General features: G+C 39.7%; 1 protein-coding gene and 1 non-coding gene across 2 annotated transcripts in view; one reads left to right on the top strand and one right to left on the bottom strand.

The window, feature by feature from the left end:
• F5 (coagulation factor V) overlaps positions 1 to 25906 on the bottom strand; it is a 63721-nt gene that overhangs the window by 7566 nt on the left and 30249 nt on the right. The window contains exons 8-21 of the mRNA XM_014556032.2: positions 22905 to 23082; positions 21257 to 21356; positions 20612 to 20823; positions 19357 to 19507; positions 17234 to 17446; positions 13688 to 16055; positions 12284 to 12443; positions 11302 to 11538; positions 10064 to 10274; positions 7328 to 7507; positions 5346 to 5462; positions 4377 to 4448; positions 3081 to 3184; positions 2489 to 2644 (exon numbers count right to left, since the gene is read on the bottom strand). Coding sequence (XP_014411518.2) covers positions 2489 to 2644; positions 3081 to 3184; positions 4377 to 4448; positions 5346 to 5462; positions 7328 to 7507; positions 10064 to 10274; positions 11302 to 11538; positions 12284 to 12443; positions 13688 to 16055; positions 17234 to 17446; positions 19357 to 19507; positions 20612 to 20823; positions 21257 to 21356; positions 22905 to 23082 — 4459 coding nt within the window. The remainder of the gene's footprint in view (positions 1 to 2488; positions 2645 to 3080; positions 3185 to 4376; positions 4449 to 5345; positions 5463 to 7327; positions 7508 to 10063; positions 10275 to 11301; positions 11539 to 12283; positions 12444 to 13687; positions 16056 to 17233; positions 17447 to 19356; positions 19508 to 20611; positions 20824 to 21256; positions 21357 to 22904; positions 23083 to 25906) is intronic.
• Positions 10309 to 10380, top strand: TRNAA-CGC. Its single transcript has one exon. It is a non-coding gene; the product is annotated as a tRNA-Ala (tRNA).

Here is a 25906-nt window from a genome sequence, read left to right as displayed (position 1 = left end):
GATTTTATAGTAAAATTTGACCTGATTTAATATTGTAATATTAAGTTTTCATGTGGCCTGAACCAAATCAATTTGGTCTTGAAAGATAATTGGGATACTCTCACTTCAGGAAGGTGGTATAGAGGTCCTTTGCCCTATTCCTCCTGCTAAGTACAACTAAAAACATAGGAAGACTCTGTAAGATGGAGAGGAGAAGGCAGACTGGCTAAGGTTCTCAGGACCCAAGGAACAACGTGTTGGTGAGCTCCCTGGGTTTTCTTTTTACCTCTTATATCCCAGACTTACAAGAAAAGAAGCCAGGGACCAAGAAACACTAATACATGCAGACAAAAAAAAAAAAAAAAGAAAAGAAAAAGCCTGCTTTCTCTAGCCTCAGAACTAGGAAAGGGAAGCCTAGCAAGACAAAATGTTTAGATAACAGTTGTTATACTTCAAGCCAAACCCCATAGAAAACACTGTGGTCTCCTCTTCCACCCACAGCAGCATAGGCCAAATGGGAGACTAGATGTCCATGCTCATGAGACTGTAAAGAGGGACCCCAACCTCCTCACTCAGGTTGTGTCAGAGAAAGCCAAAGAGAAACTCAGGATTTTCATCCCTTCCAGCTCCTAATAAGACTCCTGCTCCTGCAGTGTCAGTGGAGACCACCCCATCCCCACCCAGCAGCAAAGAGGAGCGGTCCCAGCTGAGGTGTCAATAGAGAAGGCCAAGTGGGGAATGGATTTTGACCTCCACCTGGCAGTAAAGAGGCTGTGCCCCATCCCCTTTCCCTGCCAGAACAGTGTCAGAAAGAGCCAGCTAAAACAAAAGATAAGAGCAGACATCATCAGGAAGATTGAAAACAGAAAAGCAATAGATAATAGCAGTGAAACAAAGGGCCAGATCTTTTAAAAGATTTTTTAAAATTGGCAAATGTCTAGCAAGACTGACAAAGCAAAAAGAGAAGAGATGCAAATTACCAATATCTTTAATGAAATAAGCAATATCACTACAGACTCTGCCGACATCGAAAAGATAATAAGGGAGTGTTATAAAACTACCCTGTACACATAAATTTAACAACGTAGAGGAAATGAAAACACAGACTATCCCAATTCACCCAATATGAAACAGATCATTTGAATTAGCCTGTAACTATTAAAGAAATTGAATTTGTAATTTAAATTTAAAATTCCCAGAAAAGAAAGGTCCACATGATTTTGCTGGTGAATTAGACCGAATGTTTAAAGAATTAACACTAATACTAGATAACCTTTTCCAGAAAATAGAAGTGCACACTCCCAATTTGTTTTATGAAGCTAGTATTACTCTAATATTAAAACAAAAAAGACAGTATAAAAAATAAAACTACATGCAAATATCCCTCATGAACATAGATGCAAAAATCTTTAAGTTCTAGACCTTAATTGTAATTAGTATACTCTATCCCATACTGATTGGCAAGAACTGTAATTTATAATTTTCATGACCTGTTCTAACATATAGTACAAATAATTTATTCTTAGAAATAGCCAAATAATAATACAGAAAATAGTAAAAATTATTTACAGGAAAAATGAAACTGATTCAAAGTTTTCAGTGTAATAATGGTGGACTGACTCCTTGCATTCAGGTAGCTTTCTTTGAGAGGGTGGCAAAGGAGGAGGGGAAGAGTTAGGCTGGTACCATGGGGTCATTGGCAATAACCCTGGATAAGCCCCTGGAAGATCCAGCAGGGAAATGTCATTCCTCAGCAGCGAAAAACAAATCTGTGAATCACACTGCCTCAGAGCATTACTGATATTAATACTACTATTTAACTTCAGTTACACTGAAATAAAGAACAGAATAAAATGTAAAGGTTAGTAAAACCCAAACTCTTGGTGGCCAATTTTTGGCATGAACTCCTTAAAGCACAAGCTCAGATATTCTACTCTGCTCTGTACCATTGGCCAATCTAAGTCTAGGTATTAATTTTGATGATGAAGAAGTTTCTTTCAGGTCTTACGGAGTTTTAAAAATTCAGAAGTCAGGCTTATCCCTTTAATTTGTAATATACAGACACATCATTTTACCACTTTCCTCCCTAAGGCACTAAGAAAGCCATTCATATTTATAACACCCAGAACGATTTAAAAAAAAAAAAAAGACATAATCATATGTAGAAAACAAACTATGGTTACTGAAGGGAAAAGAGGTTGAGGGGGGATAAATTAGAAGTTTGGGATTAGCAGATACACAATACTATATAGAAAATAGATAAACAACAAGGACCTACTGTATAGCATAGGGAAGTATATTCAATATCTTGTAATAACCTATAATGGAAAAGGATCTGAAAAAGAATATATATATATGTATGTATAACTGAATCACTTTGCTATACGCCTGAAATAACACAACATTGTAAATCAACTAAACATCAATGAAAAAGAAAAAAAAGAAACACATACAAAAAAACATAGTCATAGTAACCCTAGCTCAGGAAGAAACAATAGAGCACACAGACCATCACGTTACTTGTGCTGTTCCCTTTGAAGATCCGCCAGTTTGTCTGGTCAGAGCTGTAAGCAACACAGAACTCGGTGGTGTAGTAGGACTTCAGGTAGTGTTTGGCACCTTGGGTCTGAATGCCTGTAAATAGGACTTCCCTTTGCATGTCCACCTGCAACATAGCAAAGGTATTAAACAACCATCATTGTCAACAAGTCACACACTGTTTTACGGTCATTGTACAACTAACTTTCTTTAGAACAAAGAACTAACACCCAACAAAATAATAAGATGGCTAGGTGCAATCCATATTTGAGCACGGAGTATAGAGACTTGGGTCCAGACTCAACCGCTGACTAATTGTATGTGAAATTGGGAAGTTAGTTGATCCCTCTGTGCCTTAGTTTTTTCATCTGTAAAATGGGATATTACTAGAACTAACCTCATAGGGTTCATTTTGAGTATGTGAAGTATTTAGAATGGTGCCCAGCACCTAGTAATCACTATTTCGCCAACACCATTGCAAGAGTAACAAGAAGAAATTATTAAATCACCGTCATCTTTATTATTACAACAGCAGTAAGTATTATCAGGTTAATAAGACATACCTGGATCCAAGGTTTAAAGGCAGTTTCCTTTGAAGGTTTTTCTGTGATCCAAGCATTATATGACCCACCATTGTTCAATCTCGCTAATTTGGGTTCCCAATAATCTAAATCGAAAGGAAGAAAAAAATTTATTCTGAATTAAAAAAAAATACAAGTAGCAATTTCTCAAGAGAGTTTCTTCCCAGTGGAAAACCAGATTCCTAGAGGAACTTCTGCTGCAGTTAGGAGACCAGGCAGTTGACACAGGCTTCAGCTACTAAGTCAGTCCCTGATGATGAAATCCTGGTTTCAGGTCTGTTGTTGGTCAGCTGTTAATACCATCTACCCTCTTCTTTGCATACAGGGCATATTTATTTTTTCTCAGTTATATTCATGTGGTTTCTGCTGAGTGTGCCTGCCTAGCAGGAAGATGTGGGAGGGATTTACGGGAGCCTCATGCTCCCTTACAATTGACCTCTTGATCTTGGGACGAGTTTGAGGCAAAGGGAGAAAATTTAGGAGGAGATCCTGACTCACACTGGGTGATCAGCAACGTTTCTTGAGTAGATGAATGGCTGACACAGCAAAGGGCCCTATTAATGGGGACTGCAATACCTGCCTGATAAGACCCTTTGAGTCCTGATAGAATGTTACATGGTTTAGTTCCACTGGCATCTTACATTCTACAAAACAACAGAATAATGAATAATTATTACCTATAATAAAGTAAAAACCCCGTGGCTAGAGATTATACCTCTAATGGGTCAGTAATGAAATATTTTCTAATTTCCTTGTTTTTGTTTTTGCTAAGAACAGTAGCCATTTCTGTAGCTCATAATTCTACAATTTGGCTATTTGGGCTGGGTCTGCTGGGTGGTCTTCTGGTCTAAGGCAGACTTGGTTGATCGTGACTGAAGCTTACTCAATAATCTGCATTCATTAACCTATTCAGCAGAAGTCTGGGATGCCTTGTTTCTTTTCCATGTGACTTCTTATCCTCTGGCCAACTAGCTTGGGCTTGTTCATATGGTACCCAGGGTTCCAATGCACAAATGCTATTCATGCCTCTGGGGGAGTCACATTTGTGACAGTTCCATTGGCCAACCCAGATTCAAGGGGCAGGAAAACAGATTCTGTTGGAGGAAACTGTAACATCACCAGACTAGCACCCCAGACAAAGCTGCCTTACTATGTTGTGGTACAGAAAAGCCAGGAGAGGAGCAATGACTCATACATTCAATAGGCAGAGTTGTCATGTGTGGTTTTGCAGGCTGTATACTGCACAATTGCAGGAGGTGCCTTTCACAGGCTACTTACCCAAAGACTCAGAAGCCTTGATCTGTGAATCAGCTATGAGACCAGTGCTTAGTCCCATTGGCATCTTACATTCTACAAAAAAATAGAACGATGAATAATTTTTTTCCTCTAAAGTACATCTAACAAAGTAAAATCTCCATGGCTATAGATTATACCTCTGGTGGGTCAGTACATATTTTCACCTATCTGCGTGGCACTGACTTAAATATGTCTGATCATAAAATGATAAAGGCACCAGCAAGACCGGTACTTTAATAGAAATTAAAATTAGTGACACTTTAGAGGAAAACAACTGAAATCCTGGAACACAGTTTTTTAAACTGATTTCCGTCTGTTTGTATCTTAAAATAAGTCATTTTACAACATTAAGTACTAGCCCTCATAAGAATATGTTCTCAAAAGTTTACCCAAAAGTTACAGTGTTATTTACACTGTTATTTACACTGATCACAGAAGGGAATACCAGCCACTGAGCTATCTGGATTTTGACACAGGGCTTGGTACTCAACAGGTGCTTAATAAATGCTGACTGGCTGGCTGACTGAATGGGTGGATGGACAGACAGATGGGTAGATGGATACTGTTTCTTGAATACTGAATTGTCAAGTTCAGTGACTATCTCGGTCCTACTTGAATTCCTGGTATCTTTCTCCTTTTCTACTCTAGGTGTGTGGAGAATTTCTTACATGCACTTTCCCATGAACCGCAAATCATTAAGAAAGATGCTTTATGTTGATTCCCCAACTGAGAGGAATGCCTTTGGTTTGAACCATTTGGTTTAAGTTTCCTAGCTGACTGATGTTTTCAGTGTAGTCAGAGCATAAGTGAGAATTAAAGCAATTACTACTGCAGATTATGCCTCTGTCATGTCAGAGTTCTCGGAGTTGAATATTTCCAACCTAAAAGCTGGTAATATTCTAGTAACAGGCACTCTCCTGCTAAAAACATCATGTGGCTCTTGGATGATACCTCTGTCTATGATGTGAAATGGTGTTTTCATCCCTGCTCTCTGGTTTTCTCCAACCTCTGTGTCTAGGAGCCACCAGCCAGGTTTTGATGCCTTCATTTCAAGAGTTTTAAATGAGCCTAAAATAGAGAGTGAAGGAGAAAATTACATACCCAAAGATTAACAGGTTAATATTAGTTGACAGTTATCAAAGAATCCTAAAAATCCCTGCACGGCAAGTGGCTTAGCAATATAATCTAAGAGTTATCCGTTTCTCTTTAAGCAGGACTACAGGTATTCCAAAGAGATCAAAACAAAACAAGGACAACAACATACACACACTTACTAAAAATAAATGGCCCCAGAATTTAAAAAAATCTCTAACACCCCTTACCAGAAAGAAGCTTTCATTTATCTAAATAGAATGTTAGAAGTTAACCCGTATATAATATGGCTTCATAGTTCTAAATATCAAAGCAACCTTGGATGATACATCGCTGGGCCTCAAAAATTTTGTACGTATCCTTTCTCTCCATTTCAATAGTTTTTATTTTTTATATGAGAAAATTAAAATAAAACAACCTTTCCCCATGTTTCAATTTTTCTATACAGTTTGTGTTTTGAATAGAGATGTACAAAAATTGTTTTAGAAAAATCACTGAAAGAATGAGATTTCTAAAACCTCTGATTATCCATTCTAGTATTTAATGTTACCTATGACCAGTTAATACTTAAATTCTGCTGACTATAATTTGTGACCATTTCCTAGATTGTGAGTAAAAGTTCATAGCCAAGGGTCATCCTCCTCAAACACACTAAAAAAGATCCCCCAGCCTTCTAGTCTCTAATGCAGATATTTAGGTGTGAAGCTTTAGATGGGCCCGCCAATCCCACCTTCTCACAGGCTCATGGAAAGGATGACAGATCTGGTAACACTTGGTGACGAGTAAGGAGTGAGTCTGACTAAACCCCTCTGCCCCTGATTTTAATAGAATGGATCTTCATAACTTTATTAATGAATCACTGGCATGTTTCAAACAAACAAGAACCCTCTTTCCCCCTATTCTTAACCAAATCAGGCCCATTTGGACTTCTGTGCCTACATGTGAGGCTGGTTCTCACAGCAGCTTCCCCACCTAAAGGCCTGTCAAGGGATTGACTAGCCTTGACTAGCTTCTCAGACAGCACTGGTGGAAGGTAGGCTGCTTGTTAAAAATGTAGACCCCTGGGCCCCTGCTCAAGTTCTGCCAGATCGAAGTCTCTCCTTAGCATCCGTATTTTAACCAGCTTTGTAGGTTTTTATCATGCCCACTATAGTTAGAGAACCAGTGGCATCTAGCCTTCCCACCCTGACTCACACACCTGCAATACATACCTACACACAACTTATTGGCACATAAAAATCCTTGATGACTGCAGTTTGTTTAAACCTTATCATTAATTTGCACATGAAAAGCTCTAAATACCTTTGTTATTCTTTAGCTTCTCTAATCATTACAAAAAAAAATGATTCCCCCCTTCAAACAGCCTCATGAGTCAGTTTAAGATTCCTGTAGTCAGTTACCCAATGTTATCAGGGTGATAGAATGAGGAGCAGAATTCAAGAATCCTGAAACCCTGGTAAGTTTCTGATCTCCTCCTGACAGAAAGCTTTAGCTGCCTGAGCCTCGTGGGATCCTTCTGTAATCTGTTTAAGACTCAGCCTGCATGACACGTAATGGCTTGGAGGAAGCCCGCATTAAACATAGCAACTCCACAGAACCGAGTTGAGCCACACATTTAGCCTGTGTGATGCTGCATACAGTGTAGACATTAGCTGACTCTTGCATACTCTGCATGCAGTTTAGGAGCATGGCTTTGCCCAGGATCTATGTCAGAACCCATGCTTTGACCTCTTAGGAAGTACATGCACAACGGAGGGAAGGAGGGAAAGTTACAGGTGCTAAGACTGTCTGCTTTCGCCGTTTTTAAAACAGGAACCTCTTTTCATTGTCCAAATCTTTACCAGGCAGAAGGGGCCAGACCCCTAACTGATGCTGTTGAGTGCCATTTTCCAGCAAGGTCTGGCCATGAAAGTGAACCACATGAATGTCTTGGGGGCCGCCTACGTTCAGCAGGTGCAGCCTCACCCACTCTTGCTCGTACATTCTCAGGCCCGGCAAGTTGTTGATCATCCCATTAATGGCTGAAAGGACAGAGAGTTGCAATCAATTGAAAGTCTACCAGGAGAGAGGCTGGTGAGGAAATATGAGGCCTCCCACTCACCACCCATCTTCTTCATTACTCTGCTGTGCTCAGGCCCACCCACACACAGCAAGGGGCCCCTATATGGCATAGTATCAGTGAGAGGCTGAAACAGAGCCTACAGCAGAAATGTGGGTGAGTTTATCTCTCCCCCGATTTACACCTCTGCTCTGTGTTTTATCCATTTTTCTTTACATTTATAGTGTGAATCTTCCTGTGCTATAAAAGGGTAGAGACTCCTATGGGCAGATAAAAGCACTCCAGTCATTAGAGGAAGAGGGTAAGTAAGGGGATATGCAGCATGTGCTCCTAAACTCAGAGATAGTTCCAGGCAAAATTAGGAAGTCTGACTTTATCTTTGCTGTCCCCACCCAGCTTAGAGGTCCATGTTTATTCTCTCATTCATCTGAGCTCCTCTACCCCCTTCCCAGCTTGGACGTCAAGGGTTCTCAGACTTTAACCACTATCCCCTTACTGAAATGTGTCTTTTTAAGCACCTTGATAAACTTGATCACCTTAAATAATAATACAAAATTTGCATAATAAAGCTTAGTGCTACCATGCACTTAACTGAGACTGAAGTTTTGTGGTGGTGGTTGTTTATCCTTCCAAAGTCAAAGGAACTGCTGTGGAATTTCAGGAACCAAGCAAGTGAATTTTTGGAGGGAGAAGAGTTGAGATCATTTTGGCACCCTTAAAATTGTATCAGGTATGAGAGCACCTATCTACATAATCATAACATCAGCCTCACCCCCTCATCTTAATTTCTGTGTAAGAAACAGATCTCCTAGGAGTGAAAGGCATCTTCAGCTGTATTAGGTTAGCATTGCTAAACCATTACATCAGGATACCGAAGTGAAGACTCTCAGTGTAGTAGTAGTAGGTGCTCAGTAAACATTTGATAAATTGAGTTGAGTGATAGTATTCATTCATTTGTTTGCTAATCCAACGTGTATTTACCTAGCGCATACTGCAGAGGCCAGGCACAGCTGGCCTGCTTCAAGTACCCTGGTAAGAACTACACTGGAAGATTACCAAATTATAGAGATTTAGACTACAATACATTTAAAACTCAGACCATACTAGATGCATTTTCCTCTTGCGTTGAGGAATTGGGAAGCAGGGCCTCGAGGGTACTCAGCCGGTGCAGGGCATAGCCAAGAGGGAGGCCCGTGGCCCGTCTGATTCTACAGTCTGTGCTCTCCCACTAGGTTGAGAGGTTTTCAGAGGCTGTGCTTCCTGCTCTGAGACCAGGCACCCTCCCTGGGCTGAAAGCCTAGAGGTGATAGGAGAAGAGAAAGCCCTGCTCGGAGTCCGTGGATCAGCTGTCAATCAACTATTCCAGATAGCTTAATAGAAATTTTAAATTCTATTAATTATTATCTATATTAATTATAATTAGTTATATTAATTAATTATCTATTAATTATTATCTGTGATCAGCAGAGTCCAGAGAGCAGGGTTTTGGAGCAGATTATAAATCACATCATTTGCCTTCCTCTACGCCAAAGTTCTTTGACAGGTGAAGTCGGATTGTATTCCAATCAAGTGAAAAGGGGTAGCCTGAGTGTGTAACAGGGGTGGGAGAGGAAGAACAGACCAGCTTAGCCTCAGTGACTGGCTGGGGAGGCTGCAGCAGTGACTGGATATTGTATATAATGTCTTTTTTTTTTTTTTAAATTCCTTAAGCAATGGCAACTTTCTCTATTCCTGTTATAGTGAATGACCCTTACTCAAAGCACAGGTCCCTCCTGATCAGAAATCTCACAGCAGTCACCACCTCCATTCATCAAACTCCAAAAGCAGAGCTTACTCGTCTTCATTTTTTTTTTCTGATCCCTAAGTCATTCATTGCTGTTCATTAGATTCTAAATTCTGCATTTTTCTAAAACTGTAATTCCATTGCCTATTTATGGACAAAATTCCTGAGTGGATTTCAGAGTAGATGTGCTTTTCCTGTGTTTCCCACCCAAACCATGTCTTGGCACGCTCCTCCCGTTACCTGGTTACCCCATTTCCTACACTATTTTATTCTTGTAGGCTTTGGGTGCCATCTGGGAACTGCTGAGGGCTGTTACAATCATTCTTAGTTTAGAAAGTACAAGATCACTTCGTCTATGTAAGTACTTGATCCTTTAGAGATCAAGAGAGAGCTTTGTTAACGGTTTAGACTGTGAATAGTGCTAGTTCTTTTTCAATTTATGTTCCCAGCGGACACACACTGGCTTTTTAGTTTGTTGGTTTGTTTGGGTTTGTTTGGGTTTTTTTGGCAGCAGCCATTGTGTGCTGTCTTTCAGACTTTGTCTACTCTCCTTCACCTGAGTGTCACCTGCCAGGTTACATCAGCCCTCGGAGACATCCAAGGACCTGGTTTTAGTTAGAGCTCCTGGTTCCACAGATACATCTCCTGTCTAATTTTGTGAAGACTTATGGGCAAGTATCACTGTCGCCCAGTGTGATTTAGTTCAGAGATTAGATCAAAGTCAGAAGAAAATACCATGAAACTCATGGGAGTTTTTCACTTCTGAGGATGCGAGTCTCCAAGACCTTGTGGGCTTCTTTTCATAGTACCAGCTCTTCCTTTCATCAAAGACCATAAAAAGTAGGACAAATTCTCTCATGTCCACAGGCATGTTGCTCTCCTTATGAAGTATTCCTTTTCGACAGATCAGAAGGGGCCCTATCAAGCCTGAATGGATATCTTTTTCCTGGAAGAGAGTAAGAGCATGGTTGAAAGTAGAGGAGGGTATAGCTCAGTGGTAGAGTGCCTGCTTCGCATGCATGAGTTCCTGGGTTCAATCCCCAGTACCTCCATTAAAAAATAACTAACTAAATAAATAAATGAACCTAATTACCTCTTTCTCTAAAAATAATTTAAAAAATTGAAACTTTGATTAAAAAAAAGCAAACTGTGCATATCCTTTCTTCCTCAGGGTTTTCTTTGCTCTTCTGATAACTGATTATATAGAAAAGGAGATCTCCTTAGAGGCTCTGAATTTGAAGATTATAAATGAATAGCTTATTAAGCCTGGATATTTATCATCTAATTCTGTGACATTCATGTAGTCTTCCTCTGATTAATCCTTTATCTCAACATGGTAGTAATAATGATGATGATGATGATACTAGAATAAACACTATTTATTGAGCATCTACTATGTTAAATATTTTGCCTATAGTATCTTATTTAATTCTGACAACAATCCTATATGGTAAAAATAAATTCATTTGTTGAACAAATATTACTAAGTGCCTAATATGTGCTGTATCTTGTTATCTCATTTTTAACTTTGGAAACTGAGGCTGAGAGAAGTCAAGTAACTTCCTTAGGGCCACACAGTAAGTAACAGGATAGGAATTAAATCTAAGTCTATGCTCTTTCTACCATGCCCAAAATGAGAGAGTCTGGACTTTGTAGTTCTTCTGCAGAAGAAAGTTAATACTTATTCAAGGAAATTACAAATAAACATCTTCCCCTGTAAAAGTAGTCACTCCAACTGGGGCCAGCCATTTAAGTAATCCTCACTCCTCCCCAGTGAGCAAATGCTACTCACTGACAAATGAAATCTACATGATTCAGATTATGATTGCTGTCGACTGTTGACAATGATCTTTATCCATTTTTCATGGAAAGCAAGGCAGATATTTAATAAGAAATCAGCTTGACCCTTCCATTTGGTGGACCCAGGTTATAAGGTTAGGGGCATGATAAAATCTTTCAATGGCTACACTTACTGGGTTCACTGCTGAGTAGTAGGCCCAAGCCCGACAGGCCGAGCCAGGATTTTCTGGCCCTGACCGCTCAGTGGCATGCCATACGTAGGTATAACTGCTGTTTGGCTGAATAGCGTTGTCTTCCTTAAACCATTCAGGAGAGTCATCTTCATAAGTCTTTCCCTCTGATGATTTTTCATAGGAAAGCCCATGGGCATGAAGAGAATATGGTCTGGAAGCTAAATTTTTAAAACGAACCTAGAGGAAAGAGTGATTTACAGATGTATTTAAGCTCAGCAAAACCCAGATCCCAAAATGTCAGCATTGTGGGCCAAGGTGGATGGCTATTAAATTGAACCGAAGATGTATTGAAGGCTTACAATTGCAAACTGACTTATGTATATTATTTCATCTAATTTTTACAACCATCCTGTGAGATAGGGCCCTACTAGTTTACCCCAGAAACACCAAAATGGGTTTGTTTTTAGGCTCAAAGCAGAAGTACTGACATTACCTACAAATTGAAATGAAATGATAGGTGCTACAGATTTGAAAAATGAATGAGGCTTGGTTCTTACAATACGCTTACAACCTACTGGTGCAGAGAGATATGCACTTGTGAATTTCTGTTAAAAATCTGGAGACAAAAGGCACTGTAAACGAGGTATGAATGGGGTTAGGTGGGAATGCCTGGGAAGAGCATTTTGGTTGAATGCTGAGGAGAGGTTGAGGGAATTAAACAAAGTTTCTTAGGAGAAAGAGTTGGCCCTTATAGAATGAATAGGAGCTCAGCAGAGGGAGAAATAAAATTATAAGATCACTTTTTTTTCTTGATGAGTGTCAAATTACTTAACAAGCAGTCTTGAAAAGAAATGTAGCTGCTTGTTAATTTTGGAAAATAAATAAATCACCTATAGCTCTCTTGCCACATTCACCTCTAAAACCCTCTGGTGCTTATGGAAACCCCTCAGATGGTCTTAGCAAAAATCAAAAGATGACTTACTTGGATAACATCATCCACTTCAGCTCTAATGATAGGGCCAAGAATGCCAAGATGCTCTTCATACTCCCCGCGAGGATCAAGTTGGGTAAAAGTGCTATCAAGGTACTTTCGGAAAACTACTTTCTTGTATATGGTGTCCTTTGGAACGTCATCGTCTTCACTGAAATGGTAATGATAGCATTCACTTAAAAGAACAAATTAAAGACCCTTCAAAGAATTTAGGAAATTATCTCTTGTTTTGAACATTATATCTAGCATAGAGATAATATTTAGTCAATATTTGATGAACAAATGAATTATAAATGGCTAAAAACAAAAAGCCAGTAAATATTCTCTGATCCCTGCAAAGCTAGCCGAATGCTTTGTTACCGCCTACCCTATTCTTGAGTTCTAGCCACGCAGGTCTCCAGCTTCAGGGCTTCCTTCTTCCACGGGGCCTTGACCATGCTGTTCTGTCTGTCTACAATGCTCTCCCCTCTCCACCTCCTGCCTAGGTCACGCCTATTCATCTTTAGATCTCAGTTCAAATGCTGCTTCTCCAGAGTCAGATTCCCCAGTTCTCGTATCACCATGTGTCTGCCTTTCCTTCTTGGTCTTTACCATGGTTATTTTTCACACTTATTTATGTGAGCACTTGGTTCATATCTACCTGGCCAACTAGACATAAGTTCCATTAGGGCAGGCATCAGGTGTGTTTATTTTCTCTTTTATAGTATCAGCACTTAGCACAATGCCTAAGAGAGAATAAGCACTCATTAAAGAGTTGTTTTAATGAGTGATTCTTTAAACCAATTTAAAACAAAAGTTTAAATCAAGATAAATCATTATCTACTGAATGCCTCAGTTGAGGGTATACACTTGGTTTTTGTTTCTAAGCTAGTTTATATCCTATTACTGGAATCTCATGGAATTTGAATTAAACTTCACCAAGATGCTCTATACTTTACAATGATCAGTAAACAATTTAAAAATGTTTTTGGTAAACAAGTTAATTGCAAAAGGATATTTCTATATCACAAATTTGGAATTGAAGCCAACTTCAATGAAATCATATTGATTCGCAAGGCTATGGGTACGTTCAGCTCTGCACTGGGGCAAAAAGAAGGTGTAGGAACATGTGTGGTGAGAAAAGAAGAGAGATGAGGGGAGCTAATTTAACTACAAAATATCATAGACTTCTTAACAGTGATTGCTCTTACATTGTCCAGATGTCACTTAAAGTAGAGAAGCTTATCTTGGAATTGACAAAGGAAATAGGATAGGCCAAGTTGCAATAGGGGAACTATACTTGCTTAAATTATACTTAGTATAACTCACCCAGAATTATCTCCTTGGACTGTTGTAGTTACATTTTTTTAGCAGTAGTGGAAAAATGAGAATATAAAAGGAGAGAATTGGCCAAACCTGTGTGCAAATTTTGAATAATCCCAGGACAGTTCTTCAGCAGCAATGTAATAATGTTTTCTGTTCCCATTGTTGCTGCGAAGGTACCATGCTGCAATGTTGTCAGGATTTCTGGAGGAGTTAATGTTGATCCTCAGATCAGTATGGTAAGGGTCATCATAGGCCACGTAATAATCTTCAACATAGTCTTCTTCACTGTTCTCTTCCTTCTGCCTTGGAATAATCTCAATGTAATCTCCATCATCTCTACTGAGCCCTACTACAACTGGTGGATTAAATTCCCTTGGTATAAAAGTGCTATTTAGTGTAGAATGTGGTGGAGAAGATGGCATCTGACCAAGATCTGGATAAGGGAAAATCTGATCAAATTCTAGTGGAGGCAGTGACTGACTAGATTCAGAAGTATAGGATGTCTGATCAAGGTCTAGAGGAGGTGATGTCTGCCTGAGATCAGGAGAAAGGGGTGTCTGACTGATGTCTGATAAGAGAGTTGCCTGGCTGAGGTCTGAGGAAAGGGGCAGCTGACCCAGGTCTGGGGAAAGGGTTGTCTGGATGAGGTCTGGAGAGAGAATCTCCTGGATGAGATCTGGAGAGAGAGTCTCCTGGCTGAGATCTGGAGAGAGAGTCTCCTGGATGAGGTCTGGAGAGAGAGTCTCCTGGATGAGGTCTGGAGAGAGAGTCTCCTGGATGAGGTCTGGAGAGAGAGTCTCCTGGATGAGGTCTGGAGAGAGAGTCTCCTGGATGAGGTCTGGAGAGAGAGTCCCCTGGATGAGGTCTGTGGAAAGGGTTGTCTGGCTGAGGTCTGAAGAGAGGGATGGTTGACTGAGTTCTGGAGAATTGACTGTCTGCCAGACTTCAAGTTTCAAGGAGGGGAGCATTTGATTAACATTAGTCGGGAAGGCCTCGTTTTTTAGGTCATAGTTGGGTACCTGGCTGGGCTCTGGAGGAAAAGATCTGTGACTGGGGACAGTAGAGGAGTGCGTTGGATCAGAGTCTTGAATAGGGAATGTTTCATAGCGTTCCTCTGGGGGCACTGTCTGATAAAGATCCAGAGGGGAGCTTGTGTGACCGGTGTCATTTGTGGGGTTCTGAATATGGTCAGGAAGTGAGGCTATCAGACTAAGATTCATAGAGGGGAATGTCTGATTGAGGTCTGTTGGAAGAGATGTTTCATTGGACTTATGGAGTAACAATGAATGACTGAGTCTCCTGTCTGAAAATGGGGTGTTGGACTGTCCACTTAGAGGGCGAAAACTCCTTGGAGATAGAGGAACATGGTGTGCAGATTTCTCTTCCTTTTTCTTTTTTCGTGTCCTAATTAAAAAAGGGCCTTTCTTCAATCTACTATTTCCTTCATCTTGTCTTTCTTGTAGAGGCTTATGTCTAGTTACAGAAAACTTTGGGTGATCACTCTGCTTTCCATGCTTCTTTGTAAAAGGGATGTTTTCTGCCTGAGTCCTTGAGGCATTCTGGGTGCTGTTTGGCAGCTTTTCAATGGCTGTGTCTTTATCAGCATCTTGGATTATTTCATAACTACCTTTCTCAGAAACCAAATGCCATTTCCCATTCAAAATCTTAGACGGATCCTTTTGTTGTAAGAGTAACAGATCACTGGGAAGGTTCTCCCAGGATCCCATTCTGGAGGAAGGAATGTTGTCCTGGCTTAAATGTCTTCCAGTTTTATGCGCTGGGAATTCCATCTGGGAGGACCTGTGCTTTGCTGCTTGGTCTCTTCCTGCCTTGAATCTTTTATGTTTAGCATATTCTTGACTTTTTAATCCTTTTGTACCAAATGGAAGCAGGCTTATCCCTGTGATATCTGACTGTAGAGGATCTTCCACAGGGTCTTCAGAATAAGGGCTGGAATGCTCTGCTGTGGGAGAGTTGAGAACTGAGGTCTTGTCTAAGCCAGCGTGTCCTAGGTGAGGACCAGCTGTTGTGCCTTCTGGGTGAGGAAGCGTTTTCTGAGGTTCTGCAAAGTTATTGACAATAAGCCTGCTGATGTTGCCTGGGGAAGAAGAATTTGAACCAACAGCTGTATTGGTACTTGGAGGAATGAATTCAGAGTTGTTCTCCAGAGCTAGGGCAGTAAGATTCAACTCTTCTTCTTCCTGATTCAGTGATGAATTTCTGAATGACCTAATTCCTAATGATGAAGCCAGTGTGTTCTGGTAATCAGCATCATCCTCTTCATCTTTGTTTTCTAAAGAATCATGCATTTTCCTTGTAGTCATGTCTGTAGATGCTAAATATTCGTAAGTGATCTCATATGAATCCTCCTCATTCCGGATACACTTAACGTCCCTGAATCTCAGCCGTAGCTTTTTGCTTCTTCGATTGAAATTCATGGTAGTTAACATCCAAGTTCCTACAAAAAAGAGACAGAGAACGAGAGCTCTAAGTACAGAAAAAGATATAAAAATCCAGCAGTCCATTGTGGCAGGTAATTTCCAGTGAACTTTCATCAGGGATACTGTGGTCTGTGGACCACCAATGATCTGTGAACTGTTGGTTACTGCTCCACAGTGACATAAGGAAAGAGTAAAGTACGTAGGAAATTTTTTAGCGATTTGACATTTCTATGACATCTAAGCATGTGATCAGTGTACTCATCATTTAACAGAATATAGACCAAAAGTATTGGTCAGTGGAGATTAGAGAGAAAAAACTTTCAGCACAGACAGATTGAGAGTCACTATTTTGGAATATATTTAAGCAAGGATGTATCAAGAATGAAATGGACTTTGAATATCATAAACGTCTTGTGAGCTGCACATTTTGTCAGACAGCTGGAGCTAGGGGGAGGGTGATGATGTTTATCCAGACAAATAAGAGACACTTAGATATTTCTAAGTAATAAATAATTCAGGGCATTTTTGAGTCTCTTTGAAGTAGTATGATTTGCTGGCACACTGAAGATTTCCTGGGAAGTCTTCAATAGTTACCACATGTTAATTTTCTACTGAGTCCTAGGCACTTGGCATATATTACAATGAATGGTCAAAGCATCTCTGTAAGGTGTTGTTATTCTATTTTTCAGATGAATAAACTGAGGCTCAGTGAGGTTGAATAACTTGTCTAAGGTTACACAGATATCGAGGGGCAGAGCAGGATGTGAACGCAGGTCTGATGAACTCCAAAGCCCACATGTTTTCCATGACACTGGTGTCTCTGAGGCCAGTCTCTAAGGCACTATATCAGATGATCACTAACCCTAGGATGGGATGGCCATCTTAAAAAACTGAAAAAGGCATTCTGATAAAAGAAACGCTCTTCAGTGGCTGAAGACCCATTCTTTCTCCTCAAAGTCATGCCTTCTTTCTACTGTTGTGTCTTTACTTCTCACTTAGCCCAAAGAAGGATAAATGGAACCCACATTAAAGGACTACACCCCATTAAGTAATTAATTCCCCAAATAAAAATCATGAGAAGTATTGAGAGGAAAGCCTGCAAGGGATCAGAGAGAGAAACCCAGGAGCTGTGGCAGTCTGGAGAGCCGCACATGGCATAGACCAGAGAGTCCCCTCTCAGTGTCCAAGCTCTTACCAACATTATCCATTGGGACGGTCACAGATTCCCCACGCATGGGGAAAAGGGTCAAGGTGTCCTCATGCCTCTTTCCATAGATGAATGAGTGCCCGGTGAAGTGAATGGTCAAAATATCATTCTGGGTTCCCACACTGCAGAAGTGCCACTGGACAGTGTCATCAAAGCAGAATCCTAGTGTAGGTATGCTATCAGGCACATAGCCATTGATAGCTGAAAGAGTAACATCTGTTAAAACATCAGGCCTAGGCCAACGGAAGGCAATGTTGACAAGACAAATGTCCCAGTGTTAATTGGGTTGTATCAAAGCAGCTTTTCTGAGATAAGCTTTCCCAAATCTAACATGTGACTGGAAGATCAAACTCAGACTTTTCAAATGAGAGCTCATTCTCCTAAGTTAGCCAAGGGAGAAACATCAGGATAGAGATAAAGTCTTTCATTCATATTGATTTAATTATTCATTTGTTAAATGTATCTCAAATATTTTGTACTCCAGGTTCTGCTTTTAAAGATATTCTGAAGATCAACTTAGAATATTATCTAGAGTAATTTTACCTGGAGGAAAAGCGTAATATAAGAAATTCATCTTCTCAACTCAGGAGTTACTGAGTAAGACATAATGTCCCTAAAAATGAGGCCTATTTAACACATATGACAATTTTTATTGCTCCACCTTAGCATTTATATAATCTATCATTGGCATTCAAGTATCAAGTTTAGACATTTTCCTTCTCTTTCCAAGGGATACAGCGTTAGGCAGTCTCATTATTTATTTACACATTAAGCATGGTCATAAAATCACACATAACATTTCTGTGAGGCAGAGTCCACATCTGTCTGGTTTACTCCACTAGCCCTAGTCCTAGGATGATGCCTGGTACCAGTGAGGACTTAAATATTTATCGAATAACTGACGTAATGTGTTTTTAGTTCATACCTCCTTCAGGAAGCTTTTCTAAATGGTTGATAGCTGTGCTGTCTAGCATGGAAGCCACTAGTTCCAAGTGGCTATTGAGCACTTGAAATATGGGTAATCTGAATTGAGACATGCTATGAGTATAAAATACACACTGGACTTCAAAGACTTATTAAGAACTAAGACAAAACTCAATGATTTTTAATATTTATTATATTTTGAAATGATAATATTTATGATATATTGTATTAAATAAAACATTAAAATAAATTTCATCTCTTTTTAATTTTTAATATGTCTACTAGAACATTTAAAATTATATTTTTGGCTCACGTAATTTCTGACAGACAGCACTGGTCTAGAACTATGACATATTCACTGCCAAAATGAAATTAAGCCAAGAAAGCTGAGACTAACTCCCTGTTTGAAACCATTTTCTGCCAAGTCTGATAATCCCCACTTGTCAGTCATCTGAAGCTCTATGAACAGACTGTGGAGAAATCATCCTCATATCTGTGGTTACTTATCAGAGAAGGTGATCATGGTGACTCTCAACTCTGAGGAAGGCCCCCGACCATCGTGGAGAAGTTGGCTTCCTGCTGGCTCGGTGAAATCTCTCCCAGACTTCCCACAGCAGTGGCTTTGGGTACTGACTTTAAAACTGCAACAAATGCCTGGACTTTGGCTCAGGACATTCCTTCTTTTCTGAACTTCTTACCGCTCACATCACACCTCTTTGTGGACTGACTTTCCAAGGCTCTTGGCTCCCGAGTTGCGTTTTGCATTAGTTTGATTTGACAGTCTAGCTTTGGATTACTTACCTTGTTTCTGCCCTGGTCATAAAGAATATTCACGCTGCACCCAGTCTAAAATCCCCAGATACCTCTGACCAAGGCCTATATAGCCTCTTCCCTCACCAGCCCCCACCCTACCCCGTTCTTCCCTGCTCAGAGTAGGTGCATATGTGTGCATACACACATATTTGAAATAGGAGACCAAGAAGACATCTAAGGATAACAAACTTTTGACCTCTTGCTGTGAAAAAAGTTTGCTATAACATCACCCAGTAATTTCATCACCAAATCGTTACACTGAAAGTGAAGATAAGAAGTAAGTGGATTCTAATTCACATCTCTGCCTCTAGGCACAGTCACACTTCAACCACAGGAGTGAAAAACTGATGGGCAGAAACAGTCCTCCAACTTACTGCTCATGATGTTTGACTCATAAAACTTGGGGTCATCGCGGATCACCCCCTCGGGATTTTCACAAAATTTGTAGATGTTGTCCTCGATGTACCAGCTCTTGTTTTCATCAAACACAGCAAACACAGCCTGCTGCTCAATGTCTGCTGCCCTCTGGTGGGTAAAAGTGCTGTGGTCAGTGAGTAATGTCTTAGCCGATTACATACAACACTTGAGTTCCCAGAAACCAAAGGGGCACAGCCCTTGGGGCCAACGAAGCCAAAAAATTCAGGCATCTCTAAGTGCGTATCGTGTACGGAGCCCTTGTTAGAGCCAAAGGTAGCATATAAAAGCAAACAGGGCAGATCAGAAAATTCAGACTAAAATATCCTAACAGAAAAATTCCATTTCAACATGGCAACTGTTATCCTGCTTATCTCTATGAATGAAGACCTTTCAACCTGAATGCTTGGATGTGCTCCAAATAGTTGCAAAGGATAAAAAAGAAGAGTTCAGTAGGAAAGTTTTATACCTCTCCCTACCTGCTTCCTTTCCTAGCTCAATAAATGAGGGTCTTCCAAATGTATAGCTCTGATTTTTCTAGACATATATTTTGTATGCCTTCAGATGAGACTGTTTCGATTATAGCTAAGACTGATTGGGAATTCTAAGTTAATAATGTGAGACTTTTATTCTTCAATGGAGATAAAGTCAGAAGATCCATATCTTTGTTCACATTCTTCTGTATAATTTAGTCTCACTAGAGGTAGACCATTGTCCGAGTTCAACTTCACAAGAAGCTATGACCCTAAGTGTATCTCTCCTCCCCCTATTGCAGGTCTCCACAAATAACCTGTAATAATAAGGATTAGTCCAGAGCTTTACGCTTTTACCCAGTGGTATCTCATTGAGCCCCAGAACAATCCTATACATTTTTAGGAGGGGATAATATCCATTTGATGAAAGGAAGAAATTAAGAGAAGCTAAGTGATTTGCTCATCACATAGCCGGTACCAACAGATCTTCAATTTGAAAAAAACAAACAAAAATACAGTATCACACTGTAGACTTGCCTTATCCAGTGAAGTTGTAGGAAAATAGACAAGACAAAAAAGTAACCAAAGGAATAAACATTGTTACATTCCTGTTAAAAAGGACTACTTAATATTTTCTGTTCTCTAGAAGCAAAAGCCCCATTATTTAACAAGGAGAAACTAATCTTTTCCAGTCAGAAGAAATTCCTGGAATTTCTCAAAGGTTACTTCAAGGACAAAGTACCTGTATGCCTCGCTTATCCAAGGATCTGCTCTTACAAATTAGAAGTAGCCCTATCAGCCCGGAGGCAATGTCCCGTGTGATGTCCACATTACTGTAGTATGGTCTTGTTAAGCACTGAGCATCGTTTTCTGTGGGTTCATCAGACTCTAGGATGTTCCACTTGTAAGTGTAGGTTTCCCCTGGTTGAACTGCTCTGATCATGGTGTTACTGCCTGAAAGAAAAATATAGTCAAATTATTTTCATTTTCAAAATTATTTCATGAAAATAAATAAATAAATAATGAATGAATTAATGAATTAATGAAAAATAATTGAGCTCTCGTTAGTATCAATTAATATTGGGAAAGGAATATTCTTTTTATATTAAGCTCCACTTGATAGAACTCTGGGTAGCATGTAGCTATTAGATGTTTCTCCACTAGAGGTCGCTATGGGACAAACAAAGGACACCATATTTTGTAATCAGTAGGGTAAACAAAATCCTTCTGAAGTTATTAGCAGTGTTTGGTTGTGACTTTGAGGATGCCCCTCCATGCATACTACCTGACTGTACAAGTTATCCTACTGGGCAAGGAGGATAACAGAAAATTCTGGCAGCCTCTCTGAGGTCAATAGTTTCATTCATTAGAAGTGAAAGGTCCAAACCTGAGGTGGAGGAAGAGTTGATTTCATCTTCATAAGGAGAGAAGGTCACTCCATGAGGATAAATGCTGTAGGTGCGGCTGGCCATATTTTTGAACACGATCTACAAAATTAACTCAAATTCATTATTTCATGATTTAAGGTCAATCATGAGAATAGAGGATGCTAGCTTTGTATATTCACTTGTTGGATGGTGTGTGGGTATGTGTGTTAGTGTGAAATGCAAATTAATTTTGTTTATCTGAGAGGCAACCTCTCCCCTCTCCTCATCACCTGACAGATGCATTTGAGATAGTTTCACTCACACAGTAAGGTGAGAAATGGAAAGAGATGTCTGATCTTAGAAGTGACATTTTCCTCATAGTGTAACACCCTCTCCAAGTTGGTCCTCATCCCTCTTCCCCTCCCCTTTCAGCTAGGACCACAGCTGCCTTTGATTCTGCTGCTTCTCTTCTCTAAACCATGATCCCCTTCTCCAGCCTGCCAGATGTTCCAGAACCTCTGTCCTTGAAGCCATCTTCTTGATGGGGCATGACAAAAAAATAGACAGATCCTGAATTTCCAATGAGCTATATTTACACTTGCTAAGAGTACCTAAAAGGGATCAGAAATGAGGAAAGGAAAAGAGAAACAGAGACATGCTGCTTTCTGTCCTTTTGTTATTCTTTAAGTGAGCAGAAATGGCCTTGTCTGCAGCCATTCTCTTAGTTCATTTCTATGAAGAGGTGAAGGGAGGAGTTTATTCACATAGGAGTCCTAGTTGGGCTCCTTAAGCTTCAAAAGAGACCCTTAATCTTATCTTCTACTTGTTTGCTTGCCAAAGCATTTGAATCATCCTTAATCTGAAGCTTATCTGCTTTCTAGTATCTTGCCAAAGATTGCGCCTTTCAATTCTCTGCTGTCTAGTTCTTGTCAAAAGATAATGTGATGACGTGATGCAACATTTAAGGAAAACTGAAGAAGGTTCAGTGCTCTTGATGTCAAAAGGTAAATCAAAATTTACCTCCATCAGAGATCAGTCATCAGAGAACTACATATCTAGACTACACTGATGATGATTTCTTTCATTCAATTGGGTTATGCTCTCAGCTATAGTAAGAAACATTATCTTAAAAAGCTTTACAAACTTTTAAATGTATTGTACCAGTCGTAGGGATTTTAATCAAGGATCCCACCTATTACATCACACAGCATCCTCTTTGTAAGGATCCATGGGAGAAATTCCTTTTCAGTCTTAGTGTCAGGGGAAATTGTGCTTCTTTTATGACGACTGTGAATTTTGCCCTGACTTATTTCCATTTTTTACCTTGGCTGCTAGAAAGCTTAGGACAAGATTTGCAGACAACATTATAGGAGCATATGGGATGTGTTTCATTATATTTATCCTTGACTTTATTTTCTTTGTCTCCATATTATCCTTCACCCCAGTTACATCAACTCTTTGTTTTATTCCTTTATGATTTGATAAACTGTCTCAGATTCTTTGTATTATGAGACAGGCTATAATAACTGCAAATACTAAATAAAGACGAAAAGCTGCATTTGAATTAAAAATTATGTGGACACATTAAAAAGTAAATAAATAACCAGTACTTTTAACCTGTTAGTCACTGTTTAATTTCTTCCATGGTTCTGTATTTCTGTTACTTACTTTAAGTGTGTCTCTGACCTGGGCTCTGATAACAGGGCCCAAGAGCCCATCTTCTTTGATATTGGGATTCTCGATGCGTTTGGTGAAGGACTCATCTTGGTACTGTTTGTAGACAACCTTCTTATAATGTTTTCCAATTTGGTTTGAGAAATTATCCAAATGCAGAGACCTATATTTTCTTAAAGTGAAATGGAATTTTTAAAATTAAATTATCTTCTCAAGTAGAGACCCCAAATAGGATGGGGAAACTCTTGTGCTTAGAAGTTCTGCTCTTGAAATAGCTAAAATGCTAAATTTTCTTTTTAAAAAACTTCATGTGGTTTGCAAAGTCCTGATATTTTCTCTCTGGCTGGAAAACTGGAAACCTCTGATCTGTCTCCTCCACCACTGATAAAATCATAATTATGGTTAGAAGTAGCTACTTAGATCTTCCTGTTACTCTGGTTGCTAGAGTAGACATTAACTATCTCTGGGGAAAGGTCTACCTGGATGAAAGGATAAGATACACTACAAATTTTTCTTAAGTCTTTCTGTTTTTTAAAAAAGTGCCTTTATTGTGGTATGGTTTCTGTATAGTAAACTATACATATTTCAGATGTACAATTTTGATATATGTATGCAGCAGTGAAACCACTACCACAATCAAGATATCTAACATCTCCATCACTCCCTAAGAGGTGCAACTTTCGAATTCCCAATTTATCCCTTCTCACCCTCTTTACCCCCTTGTAACCATAAGTTTGTTCTCTATGTCTGTGAGTCTGTTTCTGTTTTGTAGATAAGTTCATCTGTGTCCTTTTTTCTAGATTTCACATGTAAGCAGTATCATACGGCATTTTTCTTTCTCTTTCTGGCTTATTAGAATATTAAGTCTTTCTTATTGCTTAATTTATGGTATCTATTGGCTTCCCAGGTATTTCTCAATCTCTAAAAGCACTTTCGTATTCCAGGAAGCTTTTACTGTCTTTATTAGACATAGTTCTGTGCTGTTGCACTATCCTTTCTACTATCTGCCCAATTCTGATGCCAATTGTAAACCAACTGCCATCACCAATTTTCTGTAGCTACTGCACTAAATGACTTAGGGGCAGAAACATGAAGGCAACCACTTTCCCCTTTGGTCCTTTTTATTGCCTTCATTTACAAAAGCAGAAGCTCCATGATAGAGTTTATGCATTTTTTTATACAATGAAAAGCACTGACTATTGCTATAGAGTCCTGGATTCTTATCTCAACATTAACTTCACTAACCCTCCCTGCATTTTCTTAATATTCACTTGTGCTAATTTCATGTATATCATGCCAGAGCACCTTTATGCAAATATGACTTGCACATATAAATAATATTATCCTCTCACTCCTTTAGCAAAAGGCAGATATGTATATATTTTGTGCTACACCTTGACATTTTTTGGCATTTTTCCAGCTTTGTTGTGGTATAATCAACAAATTTATGTATTTGAGGTGTACAACATAATGATTTTTATATATATATATATGTGATTACCACAATCAAGCTAATTACCATTTCCATCACATTATCTGGTACTATTTTTTTTTAATTTTGTGGTGAAAATACTTAAGATCTGTTATCTTAACAAATTTCAAGTATACAATACAATGTTATTAACTATAGTAATATACCACACTGTGTATCAGGTATCCAGATCAATATCTCCCTATTCTTCTCACCTGCCAGCCCCTGGAAACCACCATTATGCTCTCTGCTTCAATGAGTTCAACTTGTTTAGATTCCACATATAAGTGAGCTCATGTGGTGTTTATCATTCTGTGTCTGGAATATTTCACTTAGCCTGATGCCCTGAAGGTTCATCCATGTTGTTGCCAATGGCAGGATTTCCTTCTTTTTTGAGGCTGAATAATATTCCATTGTATATATACATTCCTTAAATACCTAACTTGTTGAGAGTTTTTAATCTTGAAAGGATGTGGAATTTTGTCAAATGCCTTTTTTCTTTATTAAACTTCTTATTTTGTTCATGCATTGTTTTCCTGATTTCATATAGTTGTCTATCTACATTATCTTGTACCTCACTGAGCTTCTTTAAGATGATCATTTTAAATTCTTTGTCAGGCAGTTTGTAGATCTCTATTTCTTTTTCATTGGTTACTGGAGCTTTATTAGCTCCCTTTGGTGATGTCGTATTGTCTGATTCTTTGTGATTTATGTAGCCTTATGTTGGTGTCTATGCATTTGAAGGAGCAAACTACCCTCTTCCTGTCTTTATGGACAGATTTTGGCAGGTAAAGACCTTCTTCTGACAGGTTTTCAGGTTGATAGAATTGCCTCTAGGATCACAGTTGCATGAGCTTGGAACCAGATCATAAGGGCTGCTGCTGAGCCTGCAGCAGCATCTGTGGTTGGCAGGCCTTTTGCCAGGGGCTCAGATGGGCACAGACCCTGGCTGGATCCCTGGGAAGATGGAATTGCCTTCAAGACCTTGCTCAGTCCCAGAGCTGGCACTGGGATAACGGTACGCTCCAAGGTTCACAGTTGGATTTGCAAATGGTAAGCCTGTTAGAGGTGTGTAGATGGATGTCACTCCCATCTGAGCCTTTGGAGGGCTCCCCCTGGGTCACTGGCTGGGTCCCTTAGTTGGCAGGACTGCTTCTGAACTGCAGTTTGGAGGGCTGGAGCTAGATGACAGGGCCACTTCAAAATCTGTAGTAGGACCAAGGCTTGCAGGCCAGCCTCCAGGGGCATGAATGGGTGTGACTGTCAGCAGGCCCCTGAGCAGGCAGGACTACTCTTGGACCATGGCTGGGATGGGGCTGGATCTAGTTATGGGGCTGCTTTAAGGTCCATAGTCAGACTGAGGTTTGCAGGTCAGCCTCCAGGGTCATGGACAGGTGGGATTCATCTTGGATCCCTTGTCAAGTGGTGCTAGTGGCAGGACCAAGGTTAAGCGGGGCTGTAGCTGAGCCTATAAGAGGATGAGACTATTTCCAGGTTTGTAGCTGGGATCACAGTCAGTGTACCT

Source organism: Camelus ferus, chromosome 21 (genome assembly GCF_009834535.1).
Source record: "Camelus ferus isolate YT-003-E chromosome 21, BCGSAC_Cfer_1.0, whole genome shotgun sequence".
NCBI lineage: Eukaryota > Metazoa > Chordata > Mammalia > Artiodactyla > Camelidae > Camelus > Camelus ferus.
This window is presented reverse-complemented; position numbering and strand designations above follow the sequence as displayed.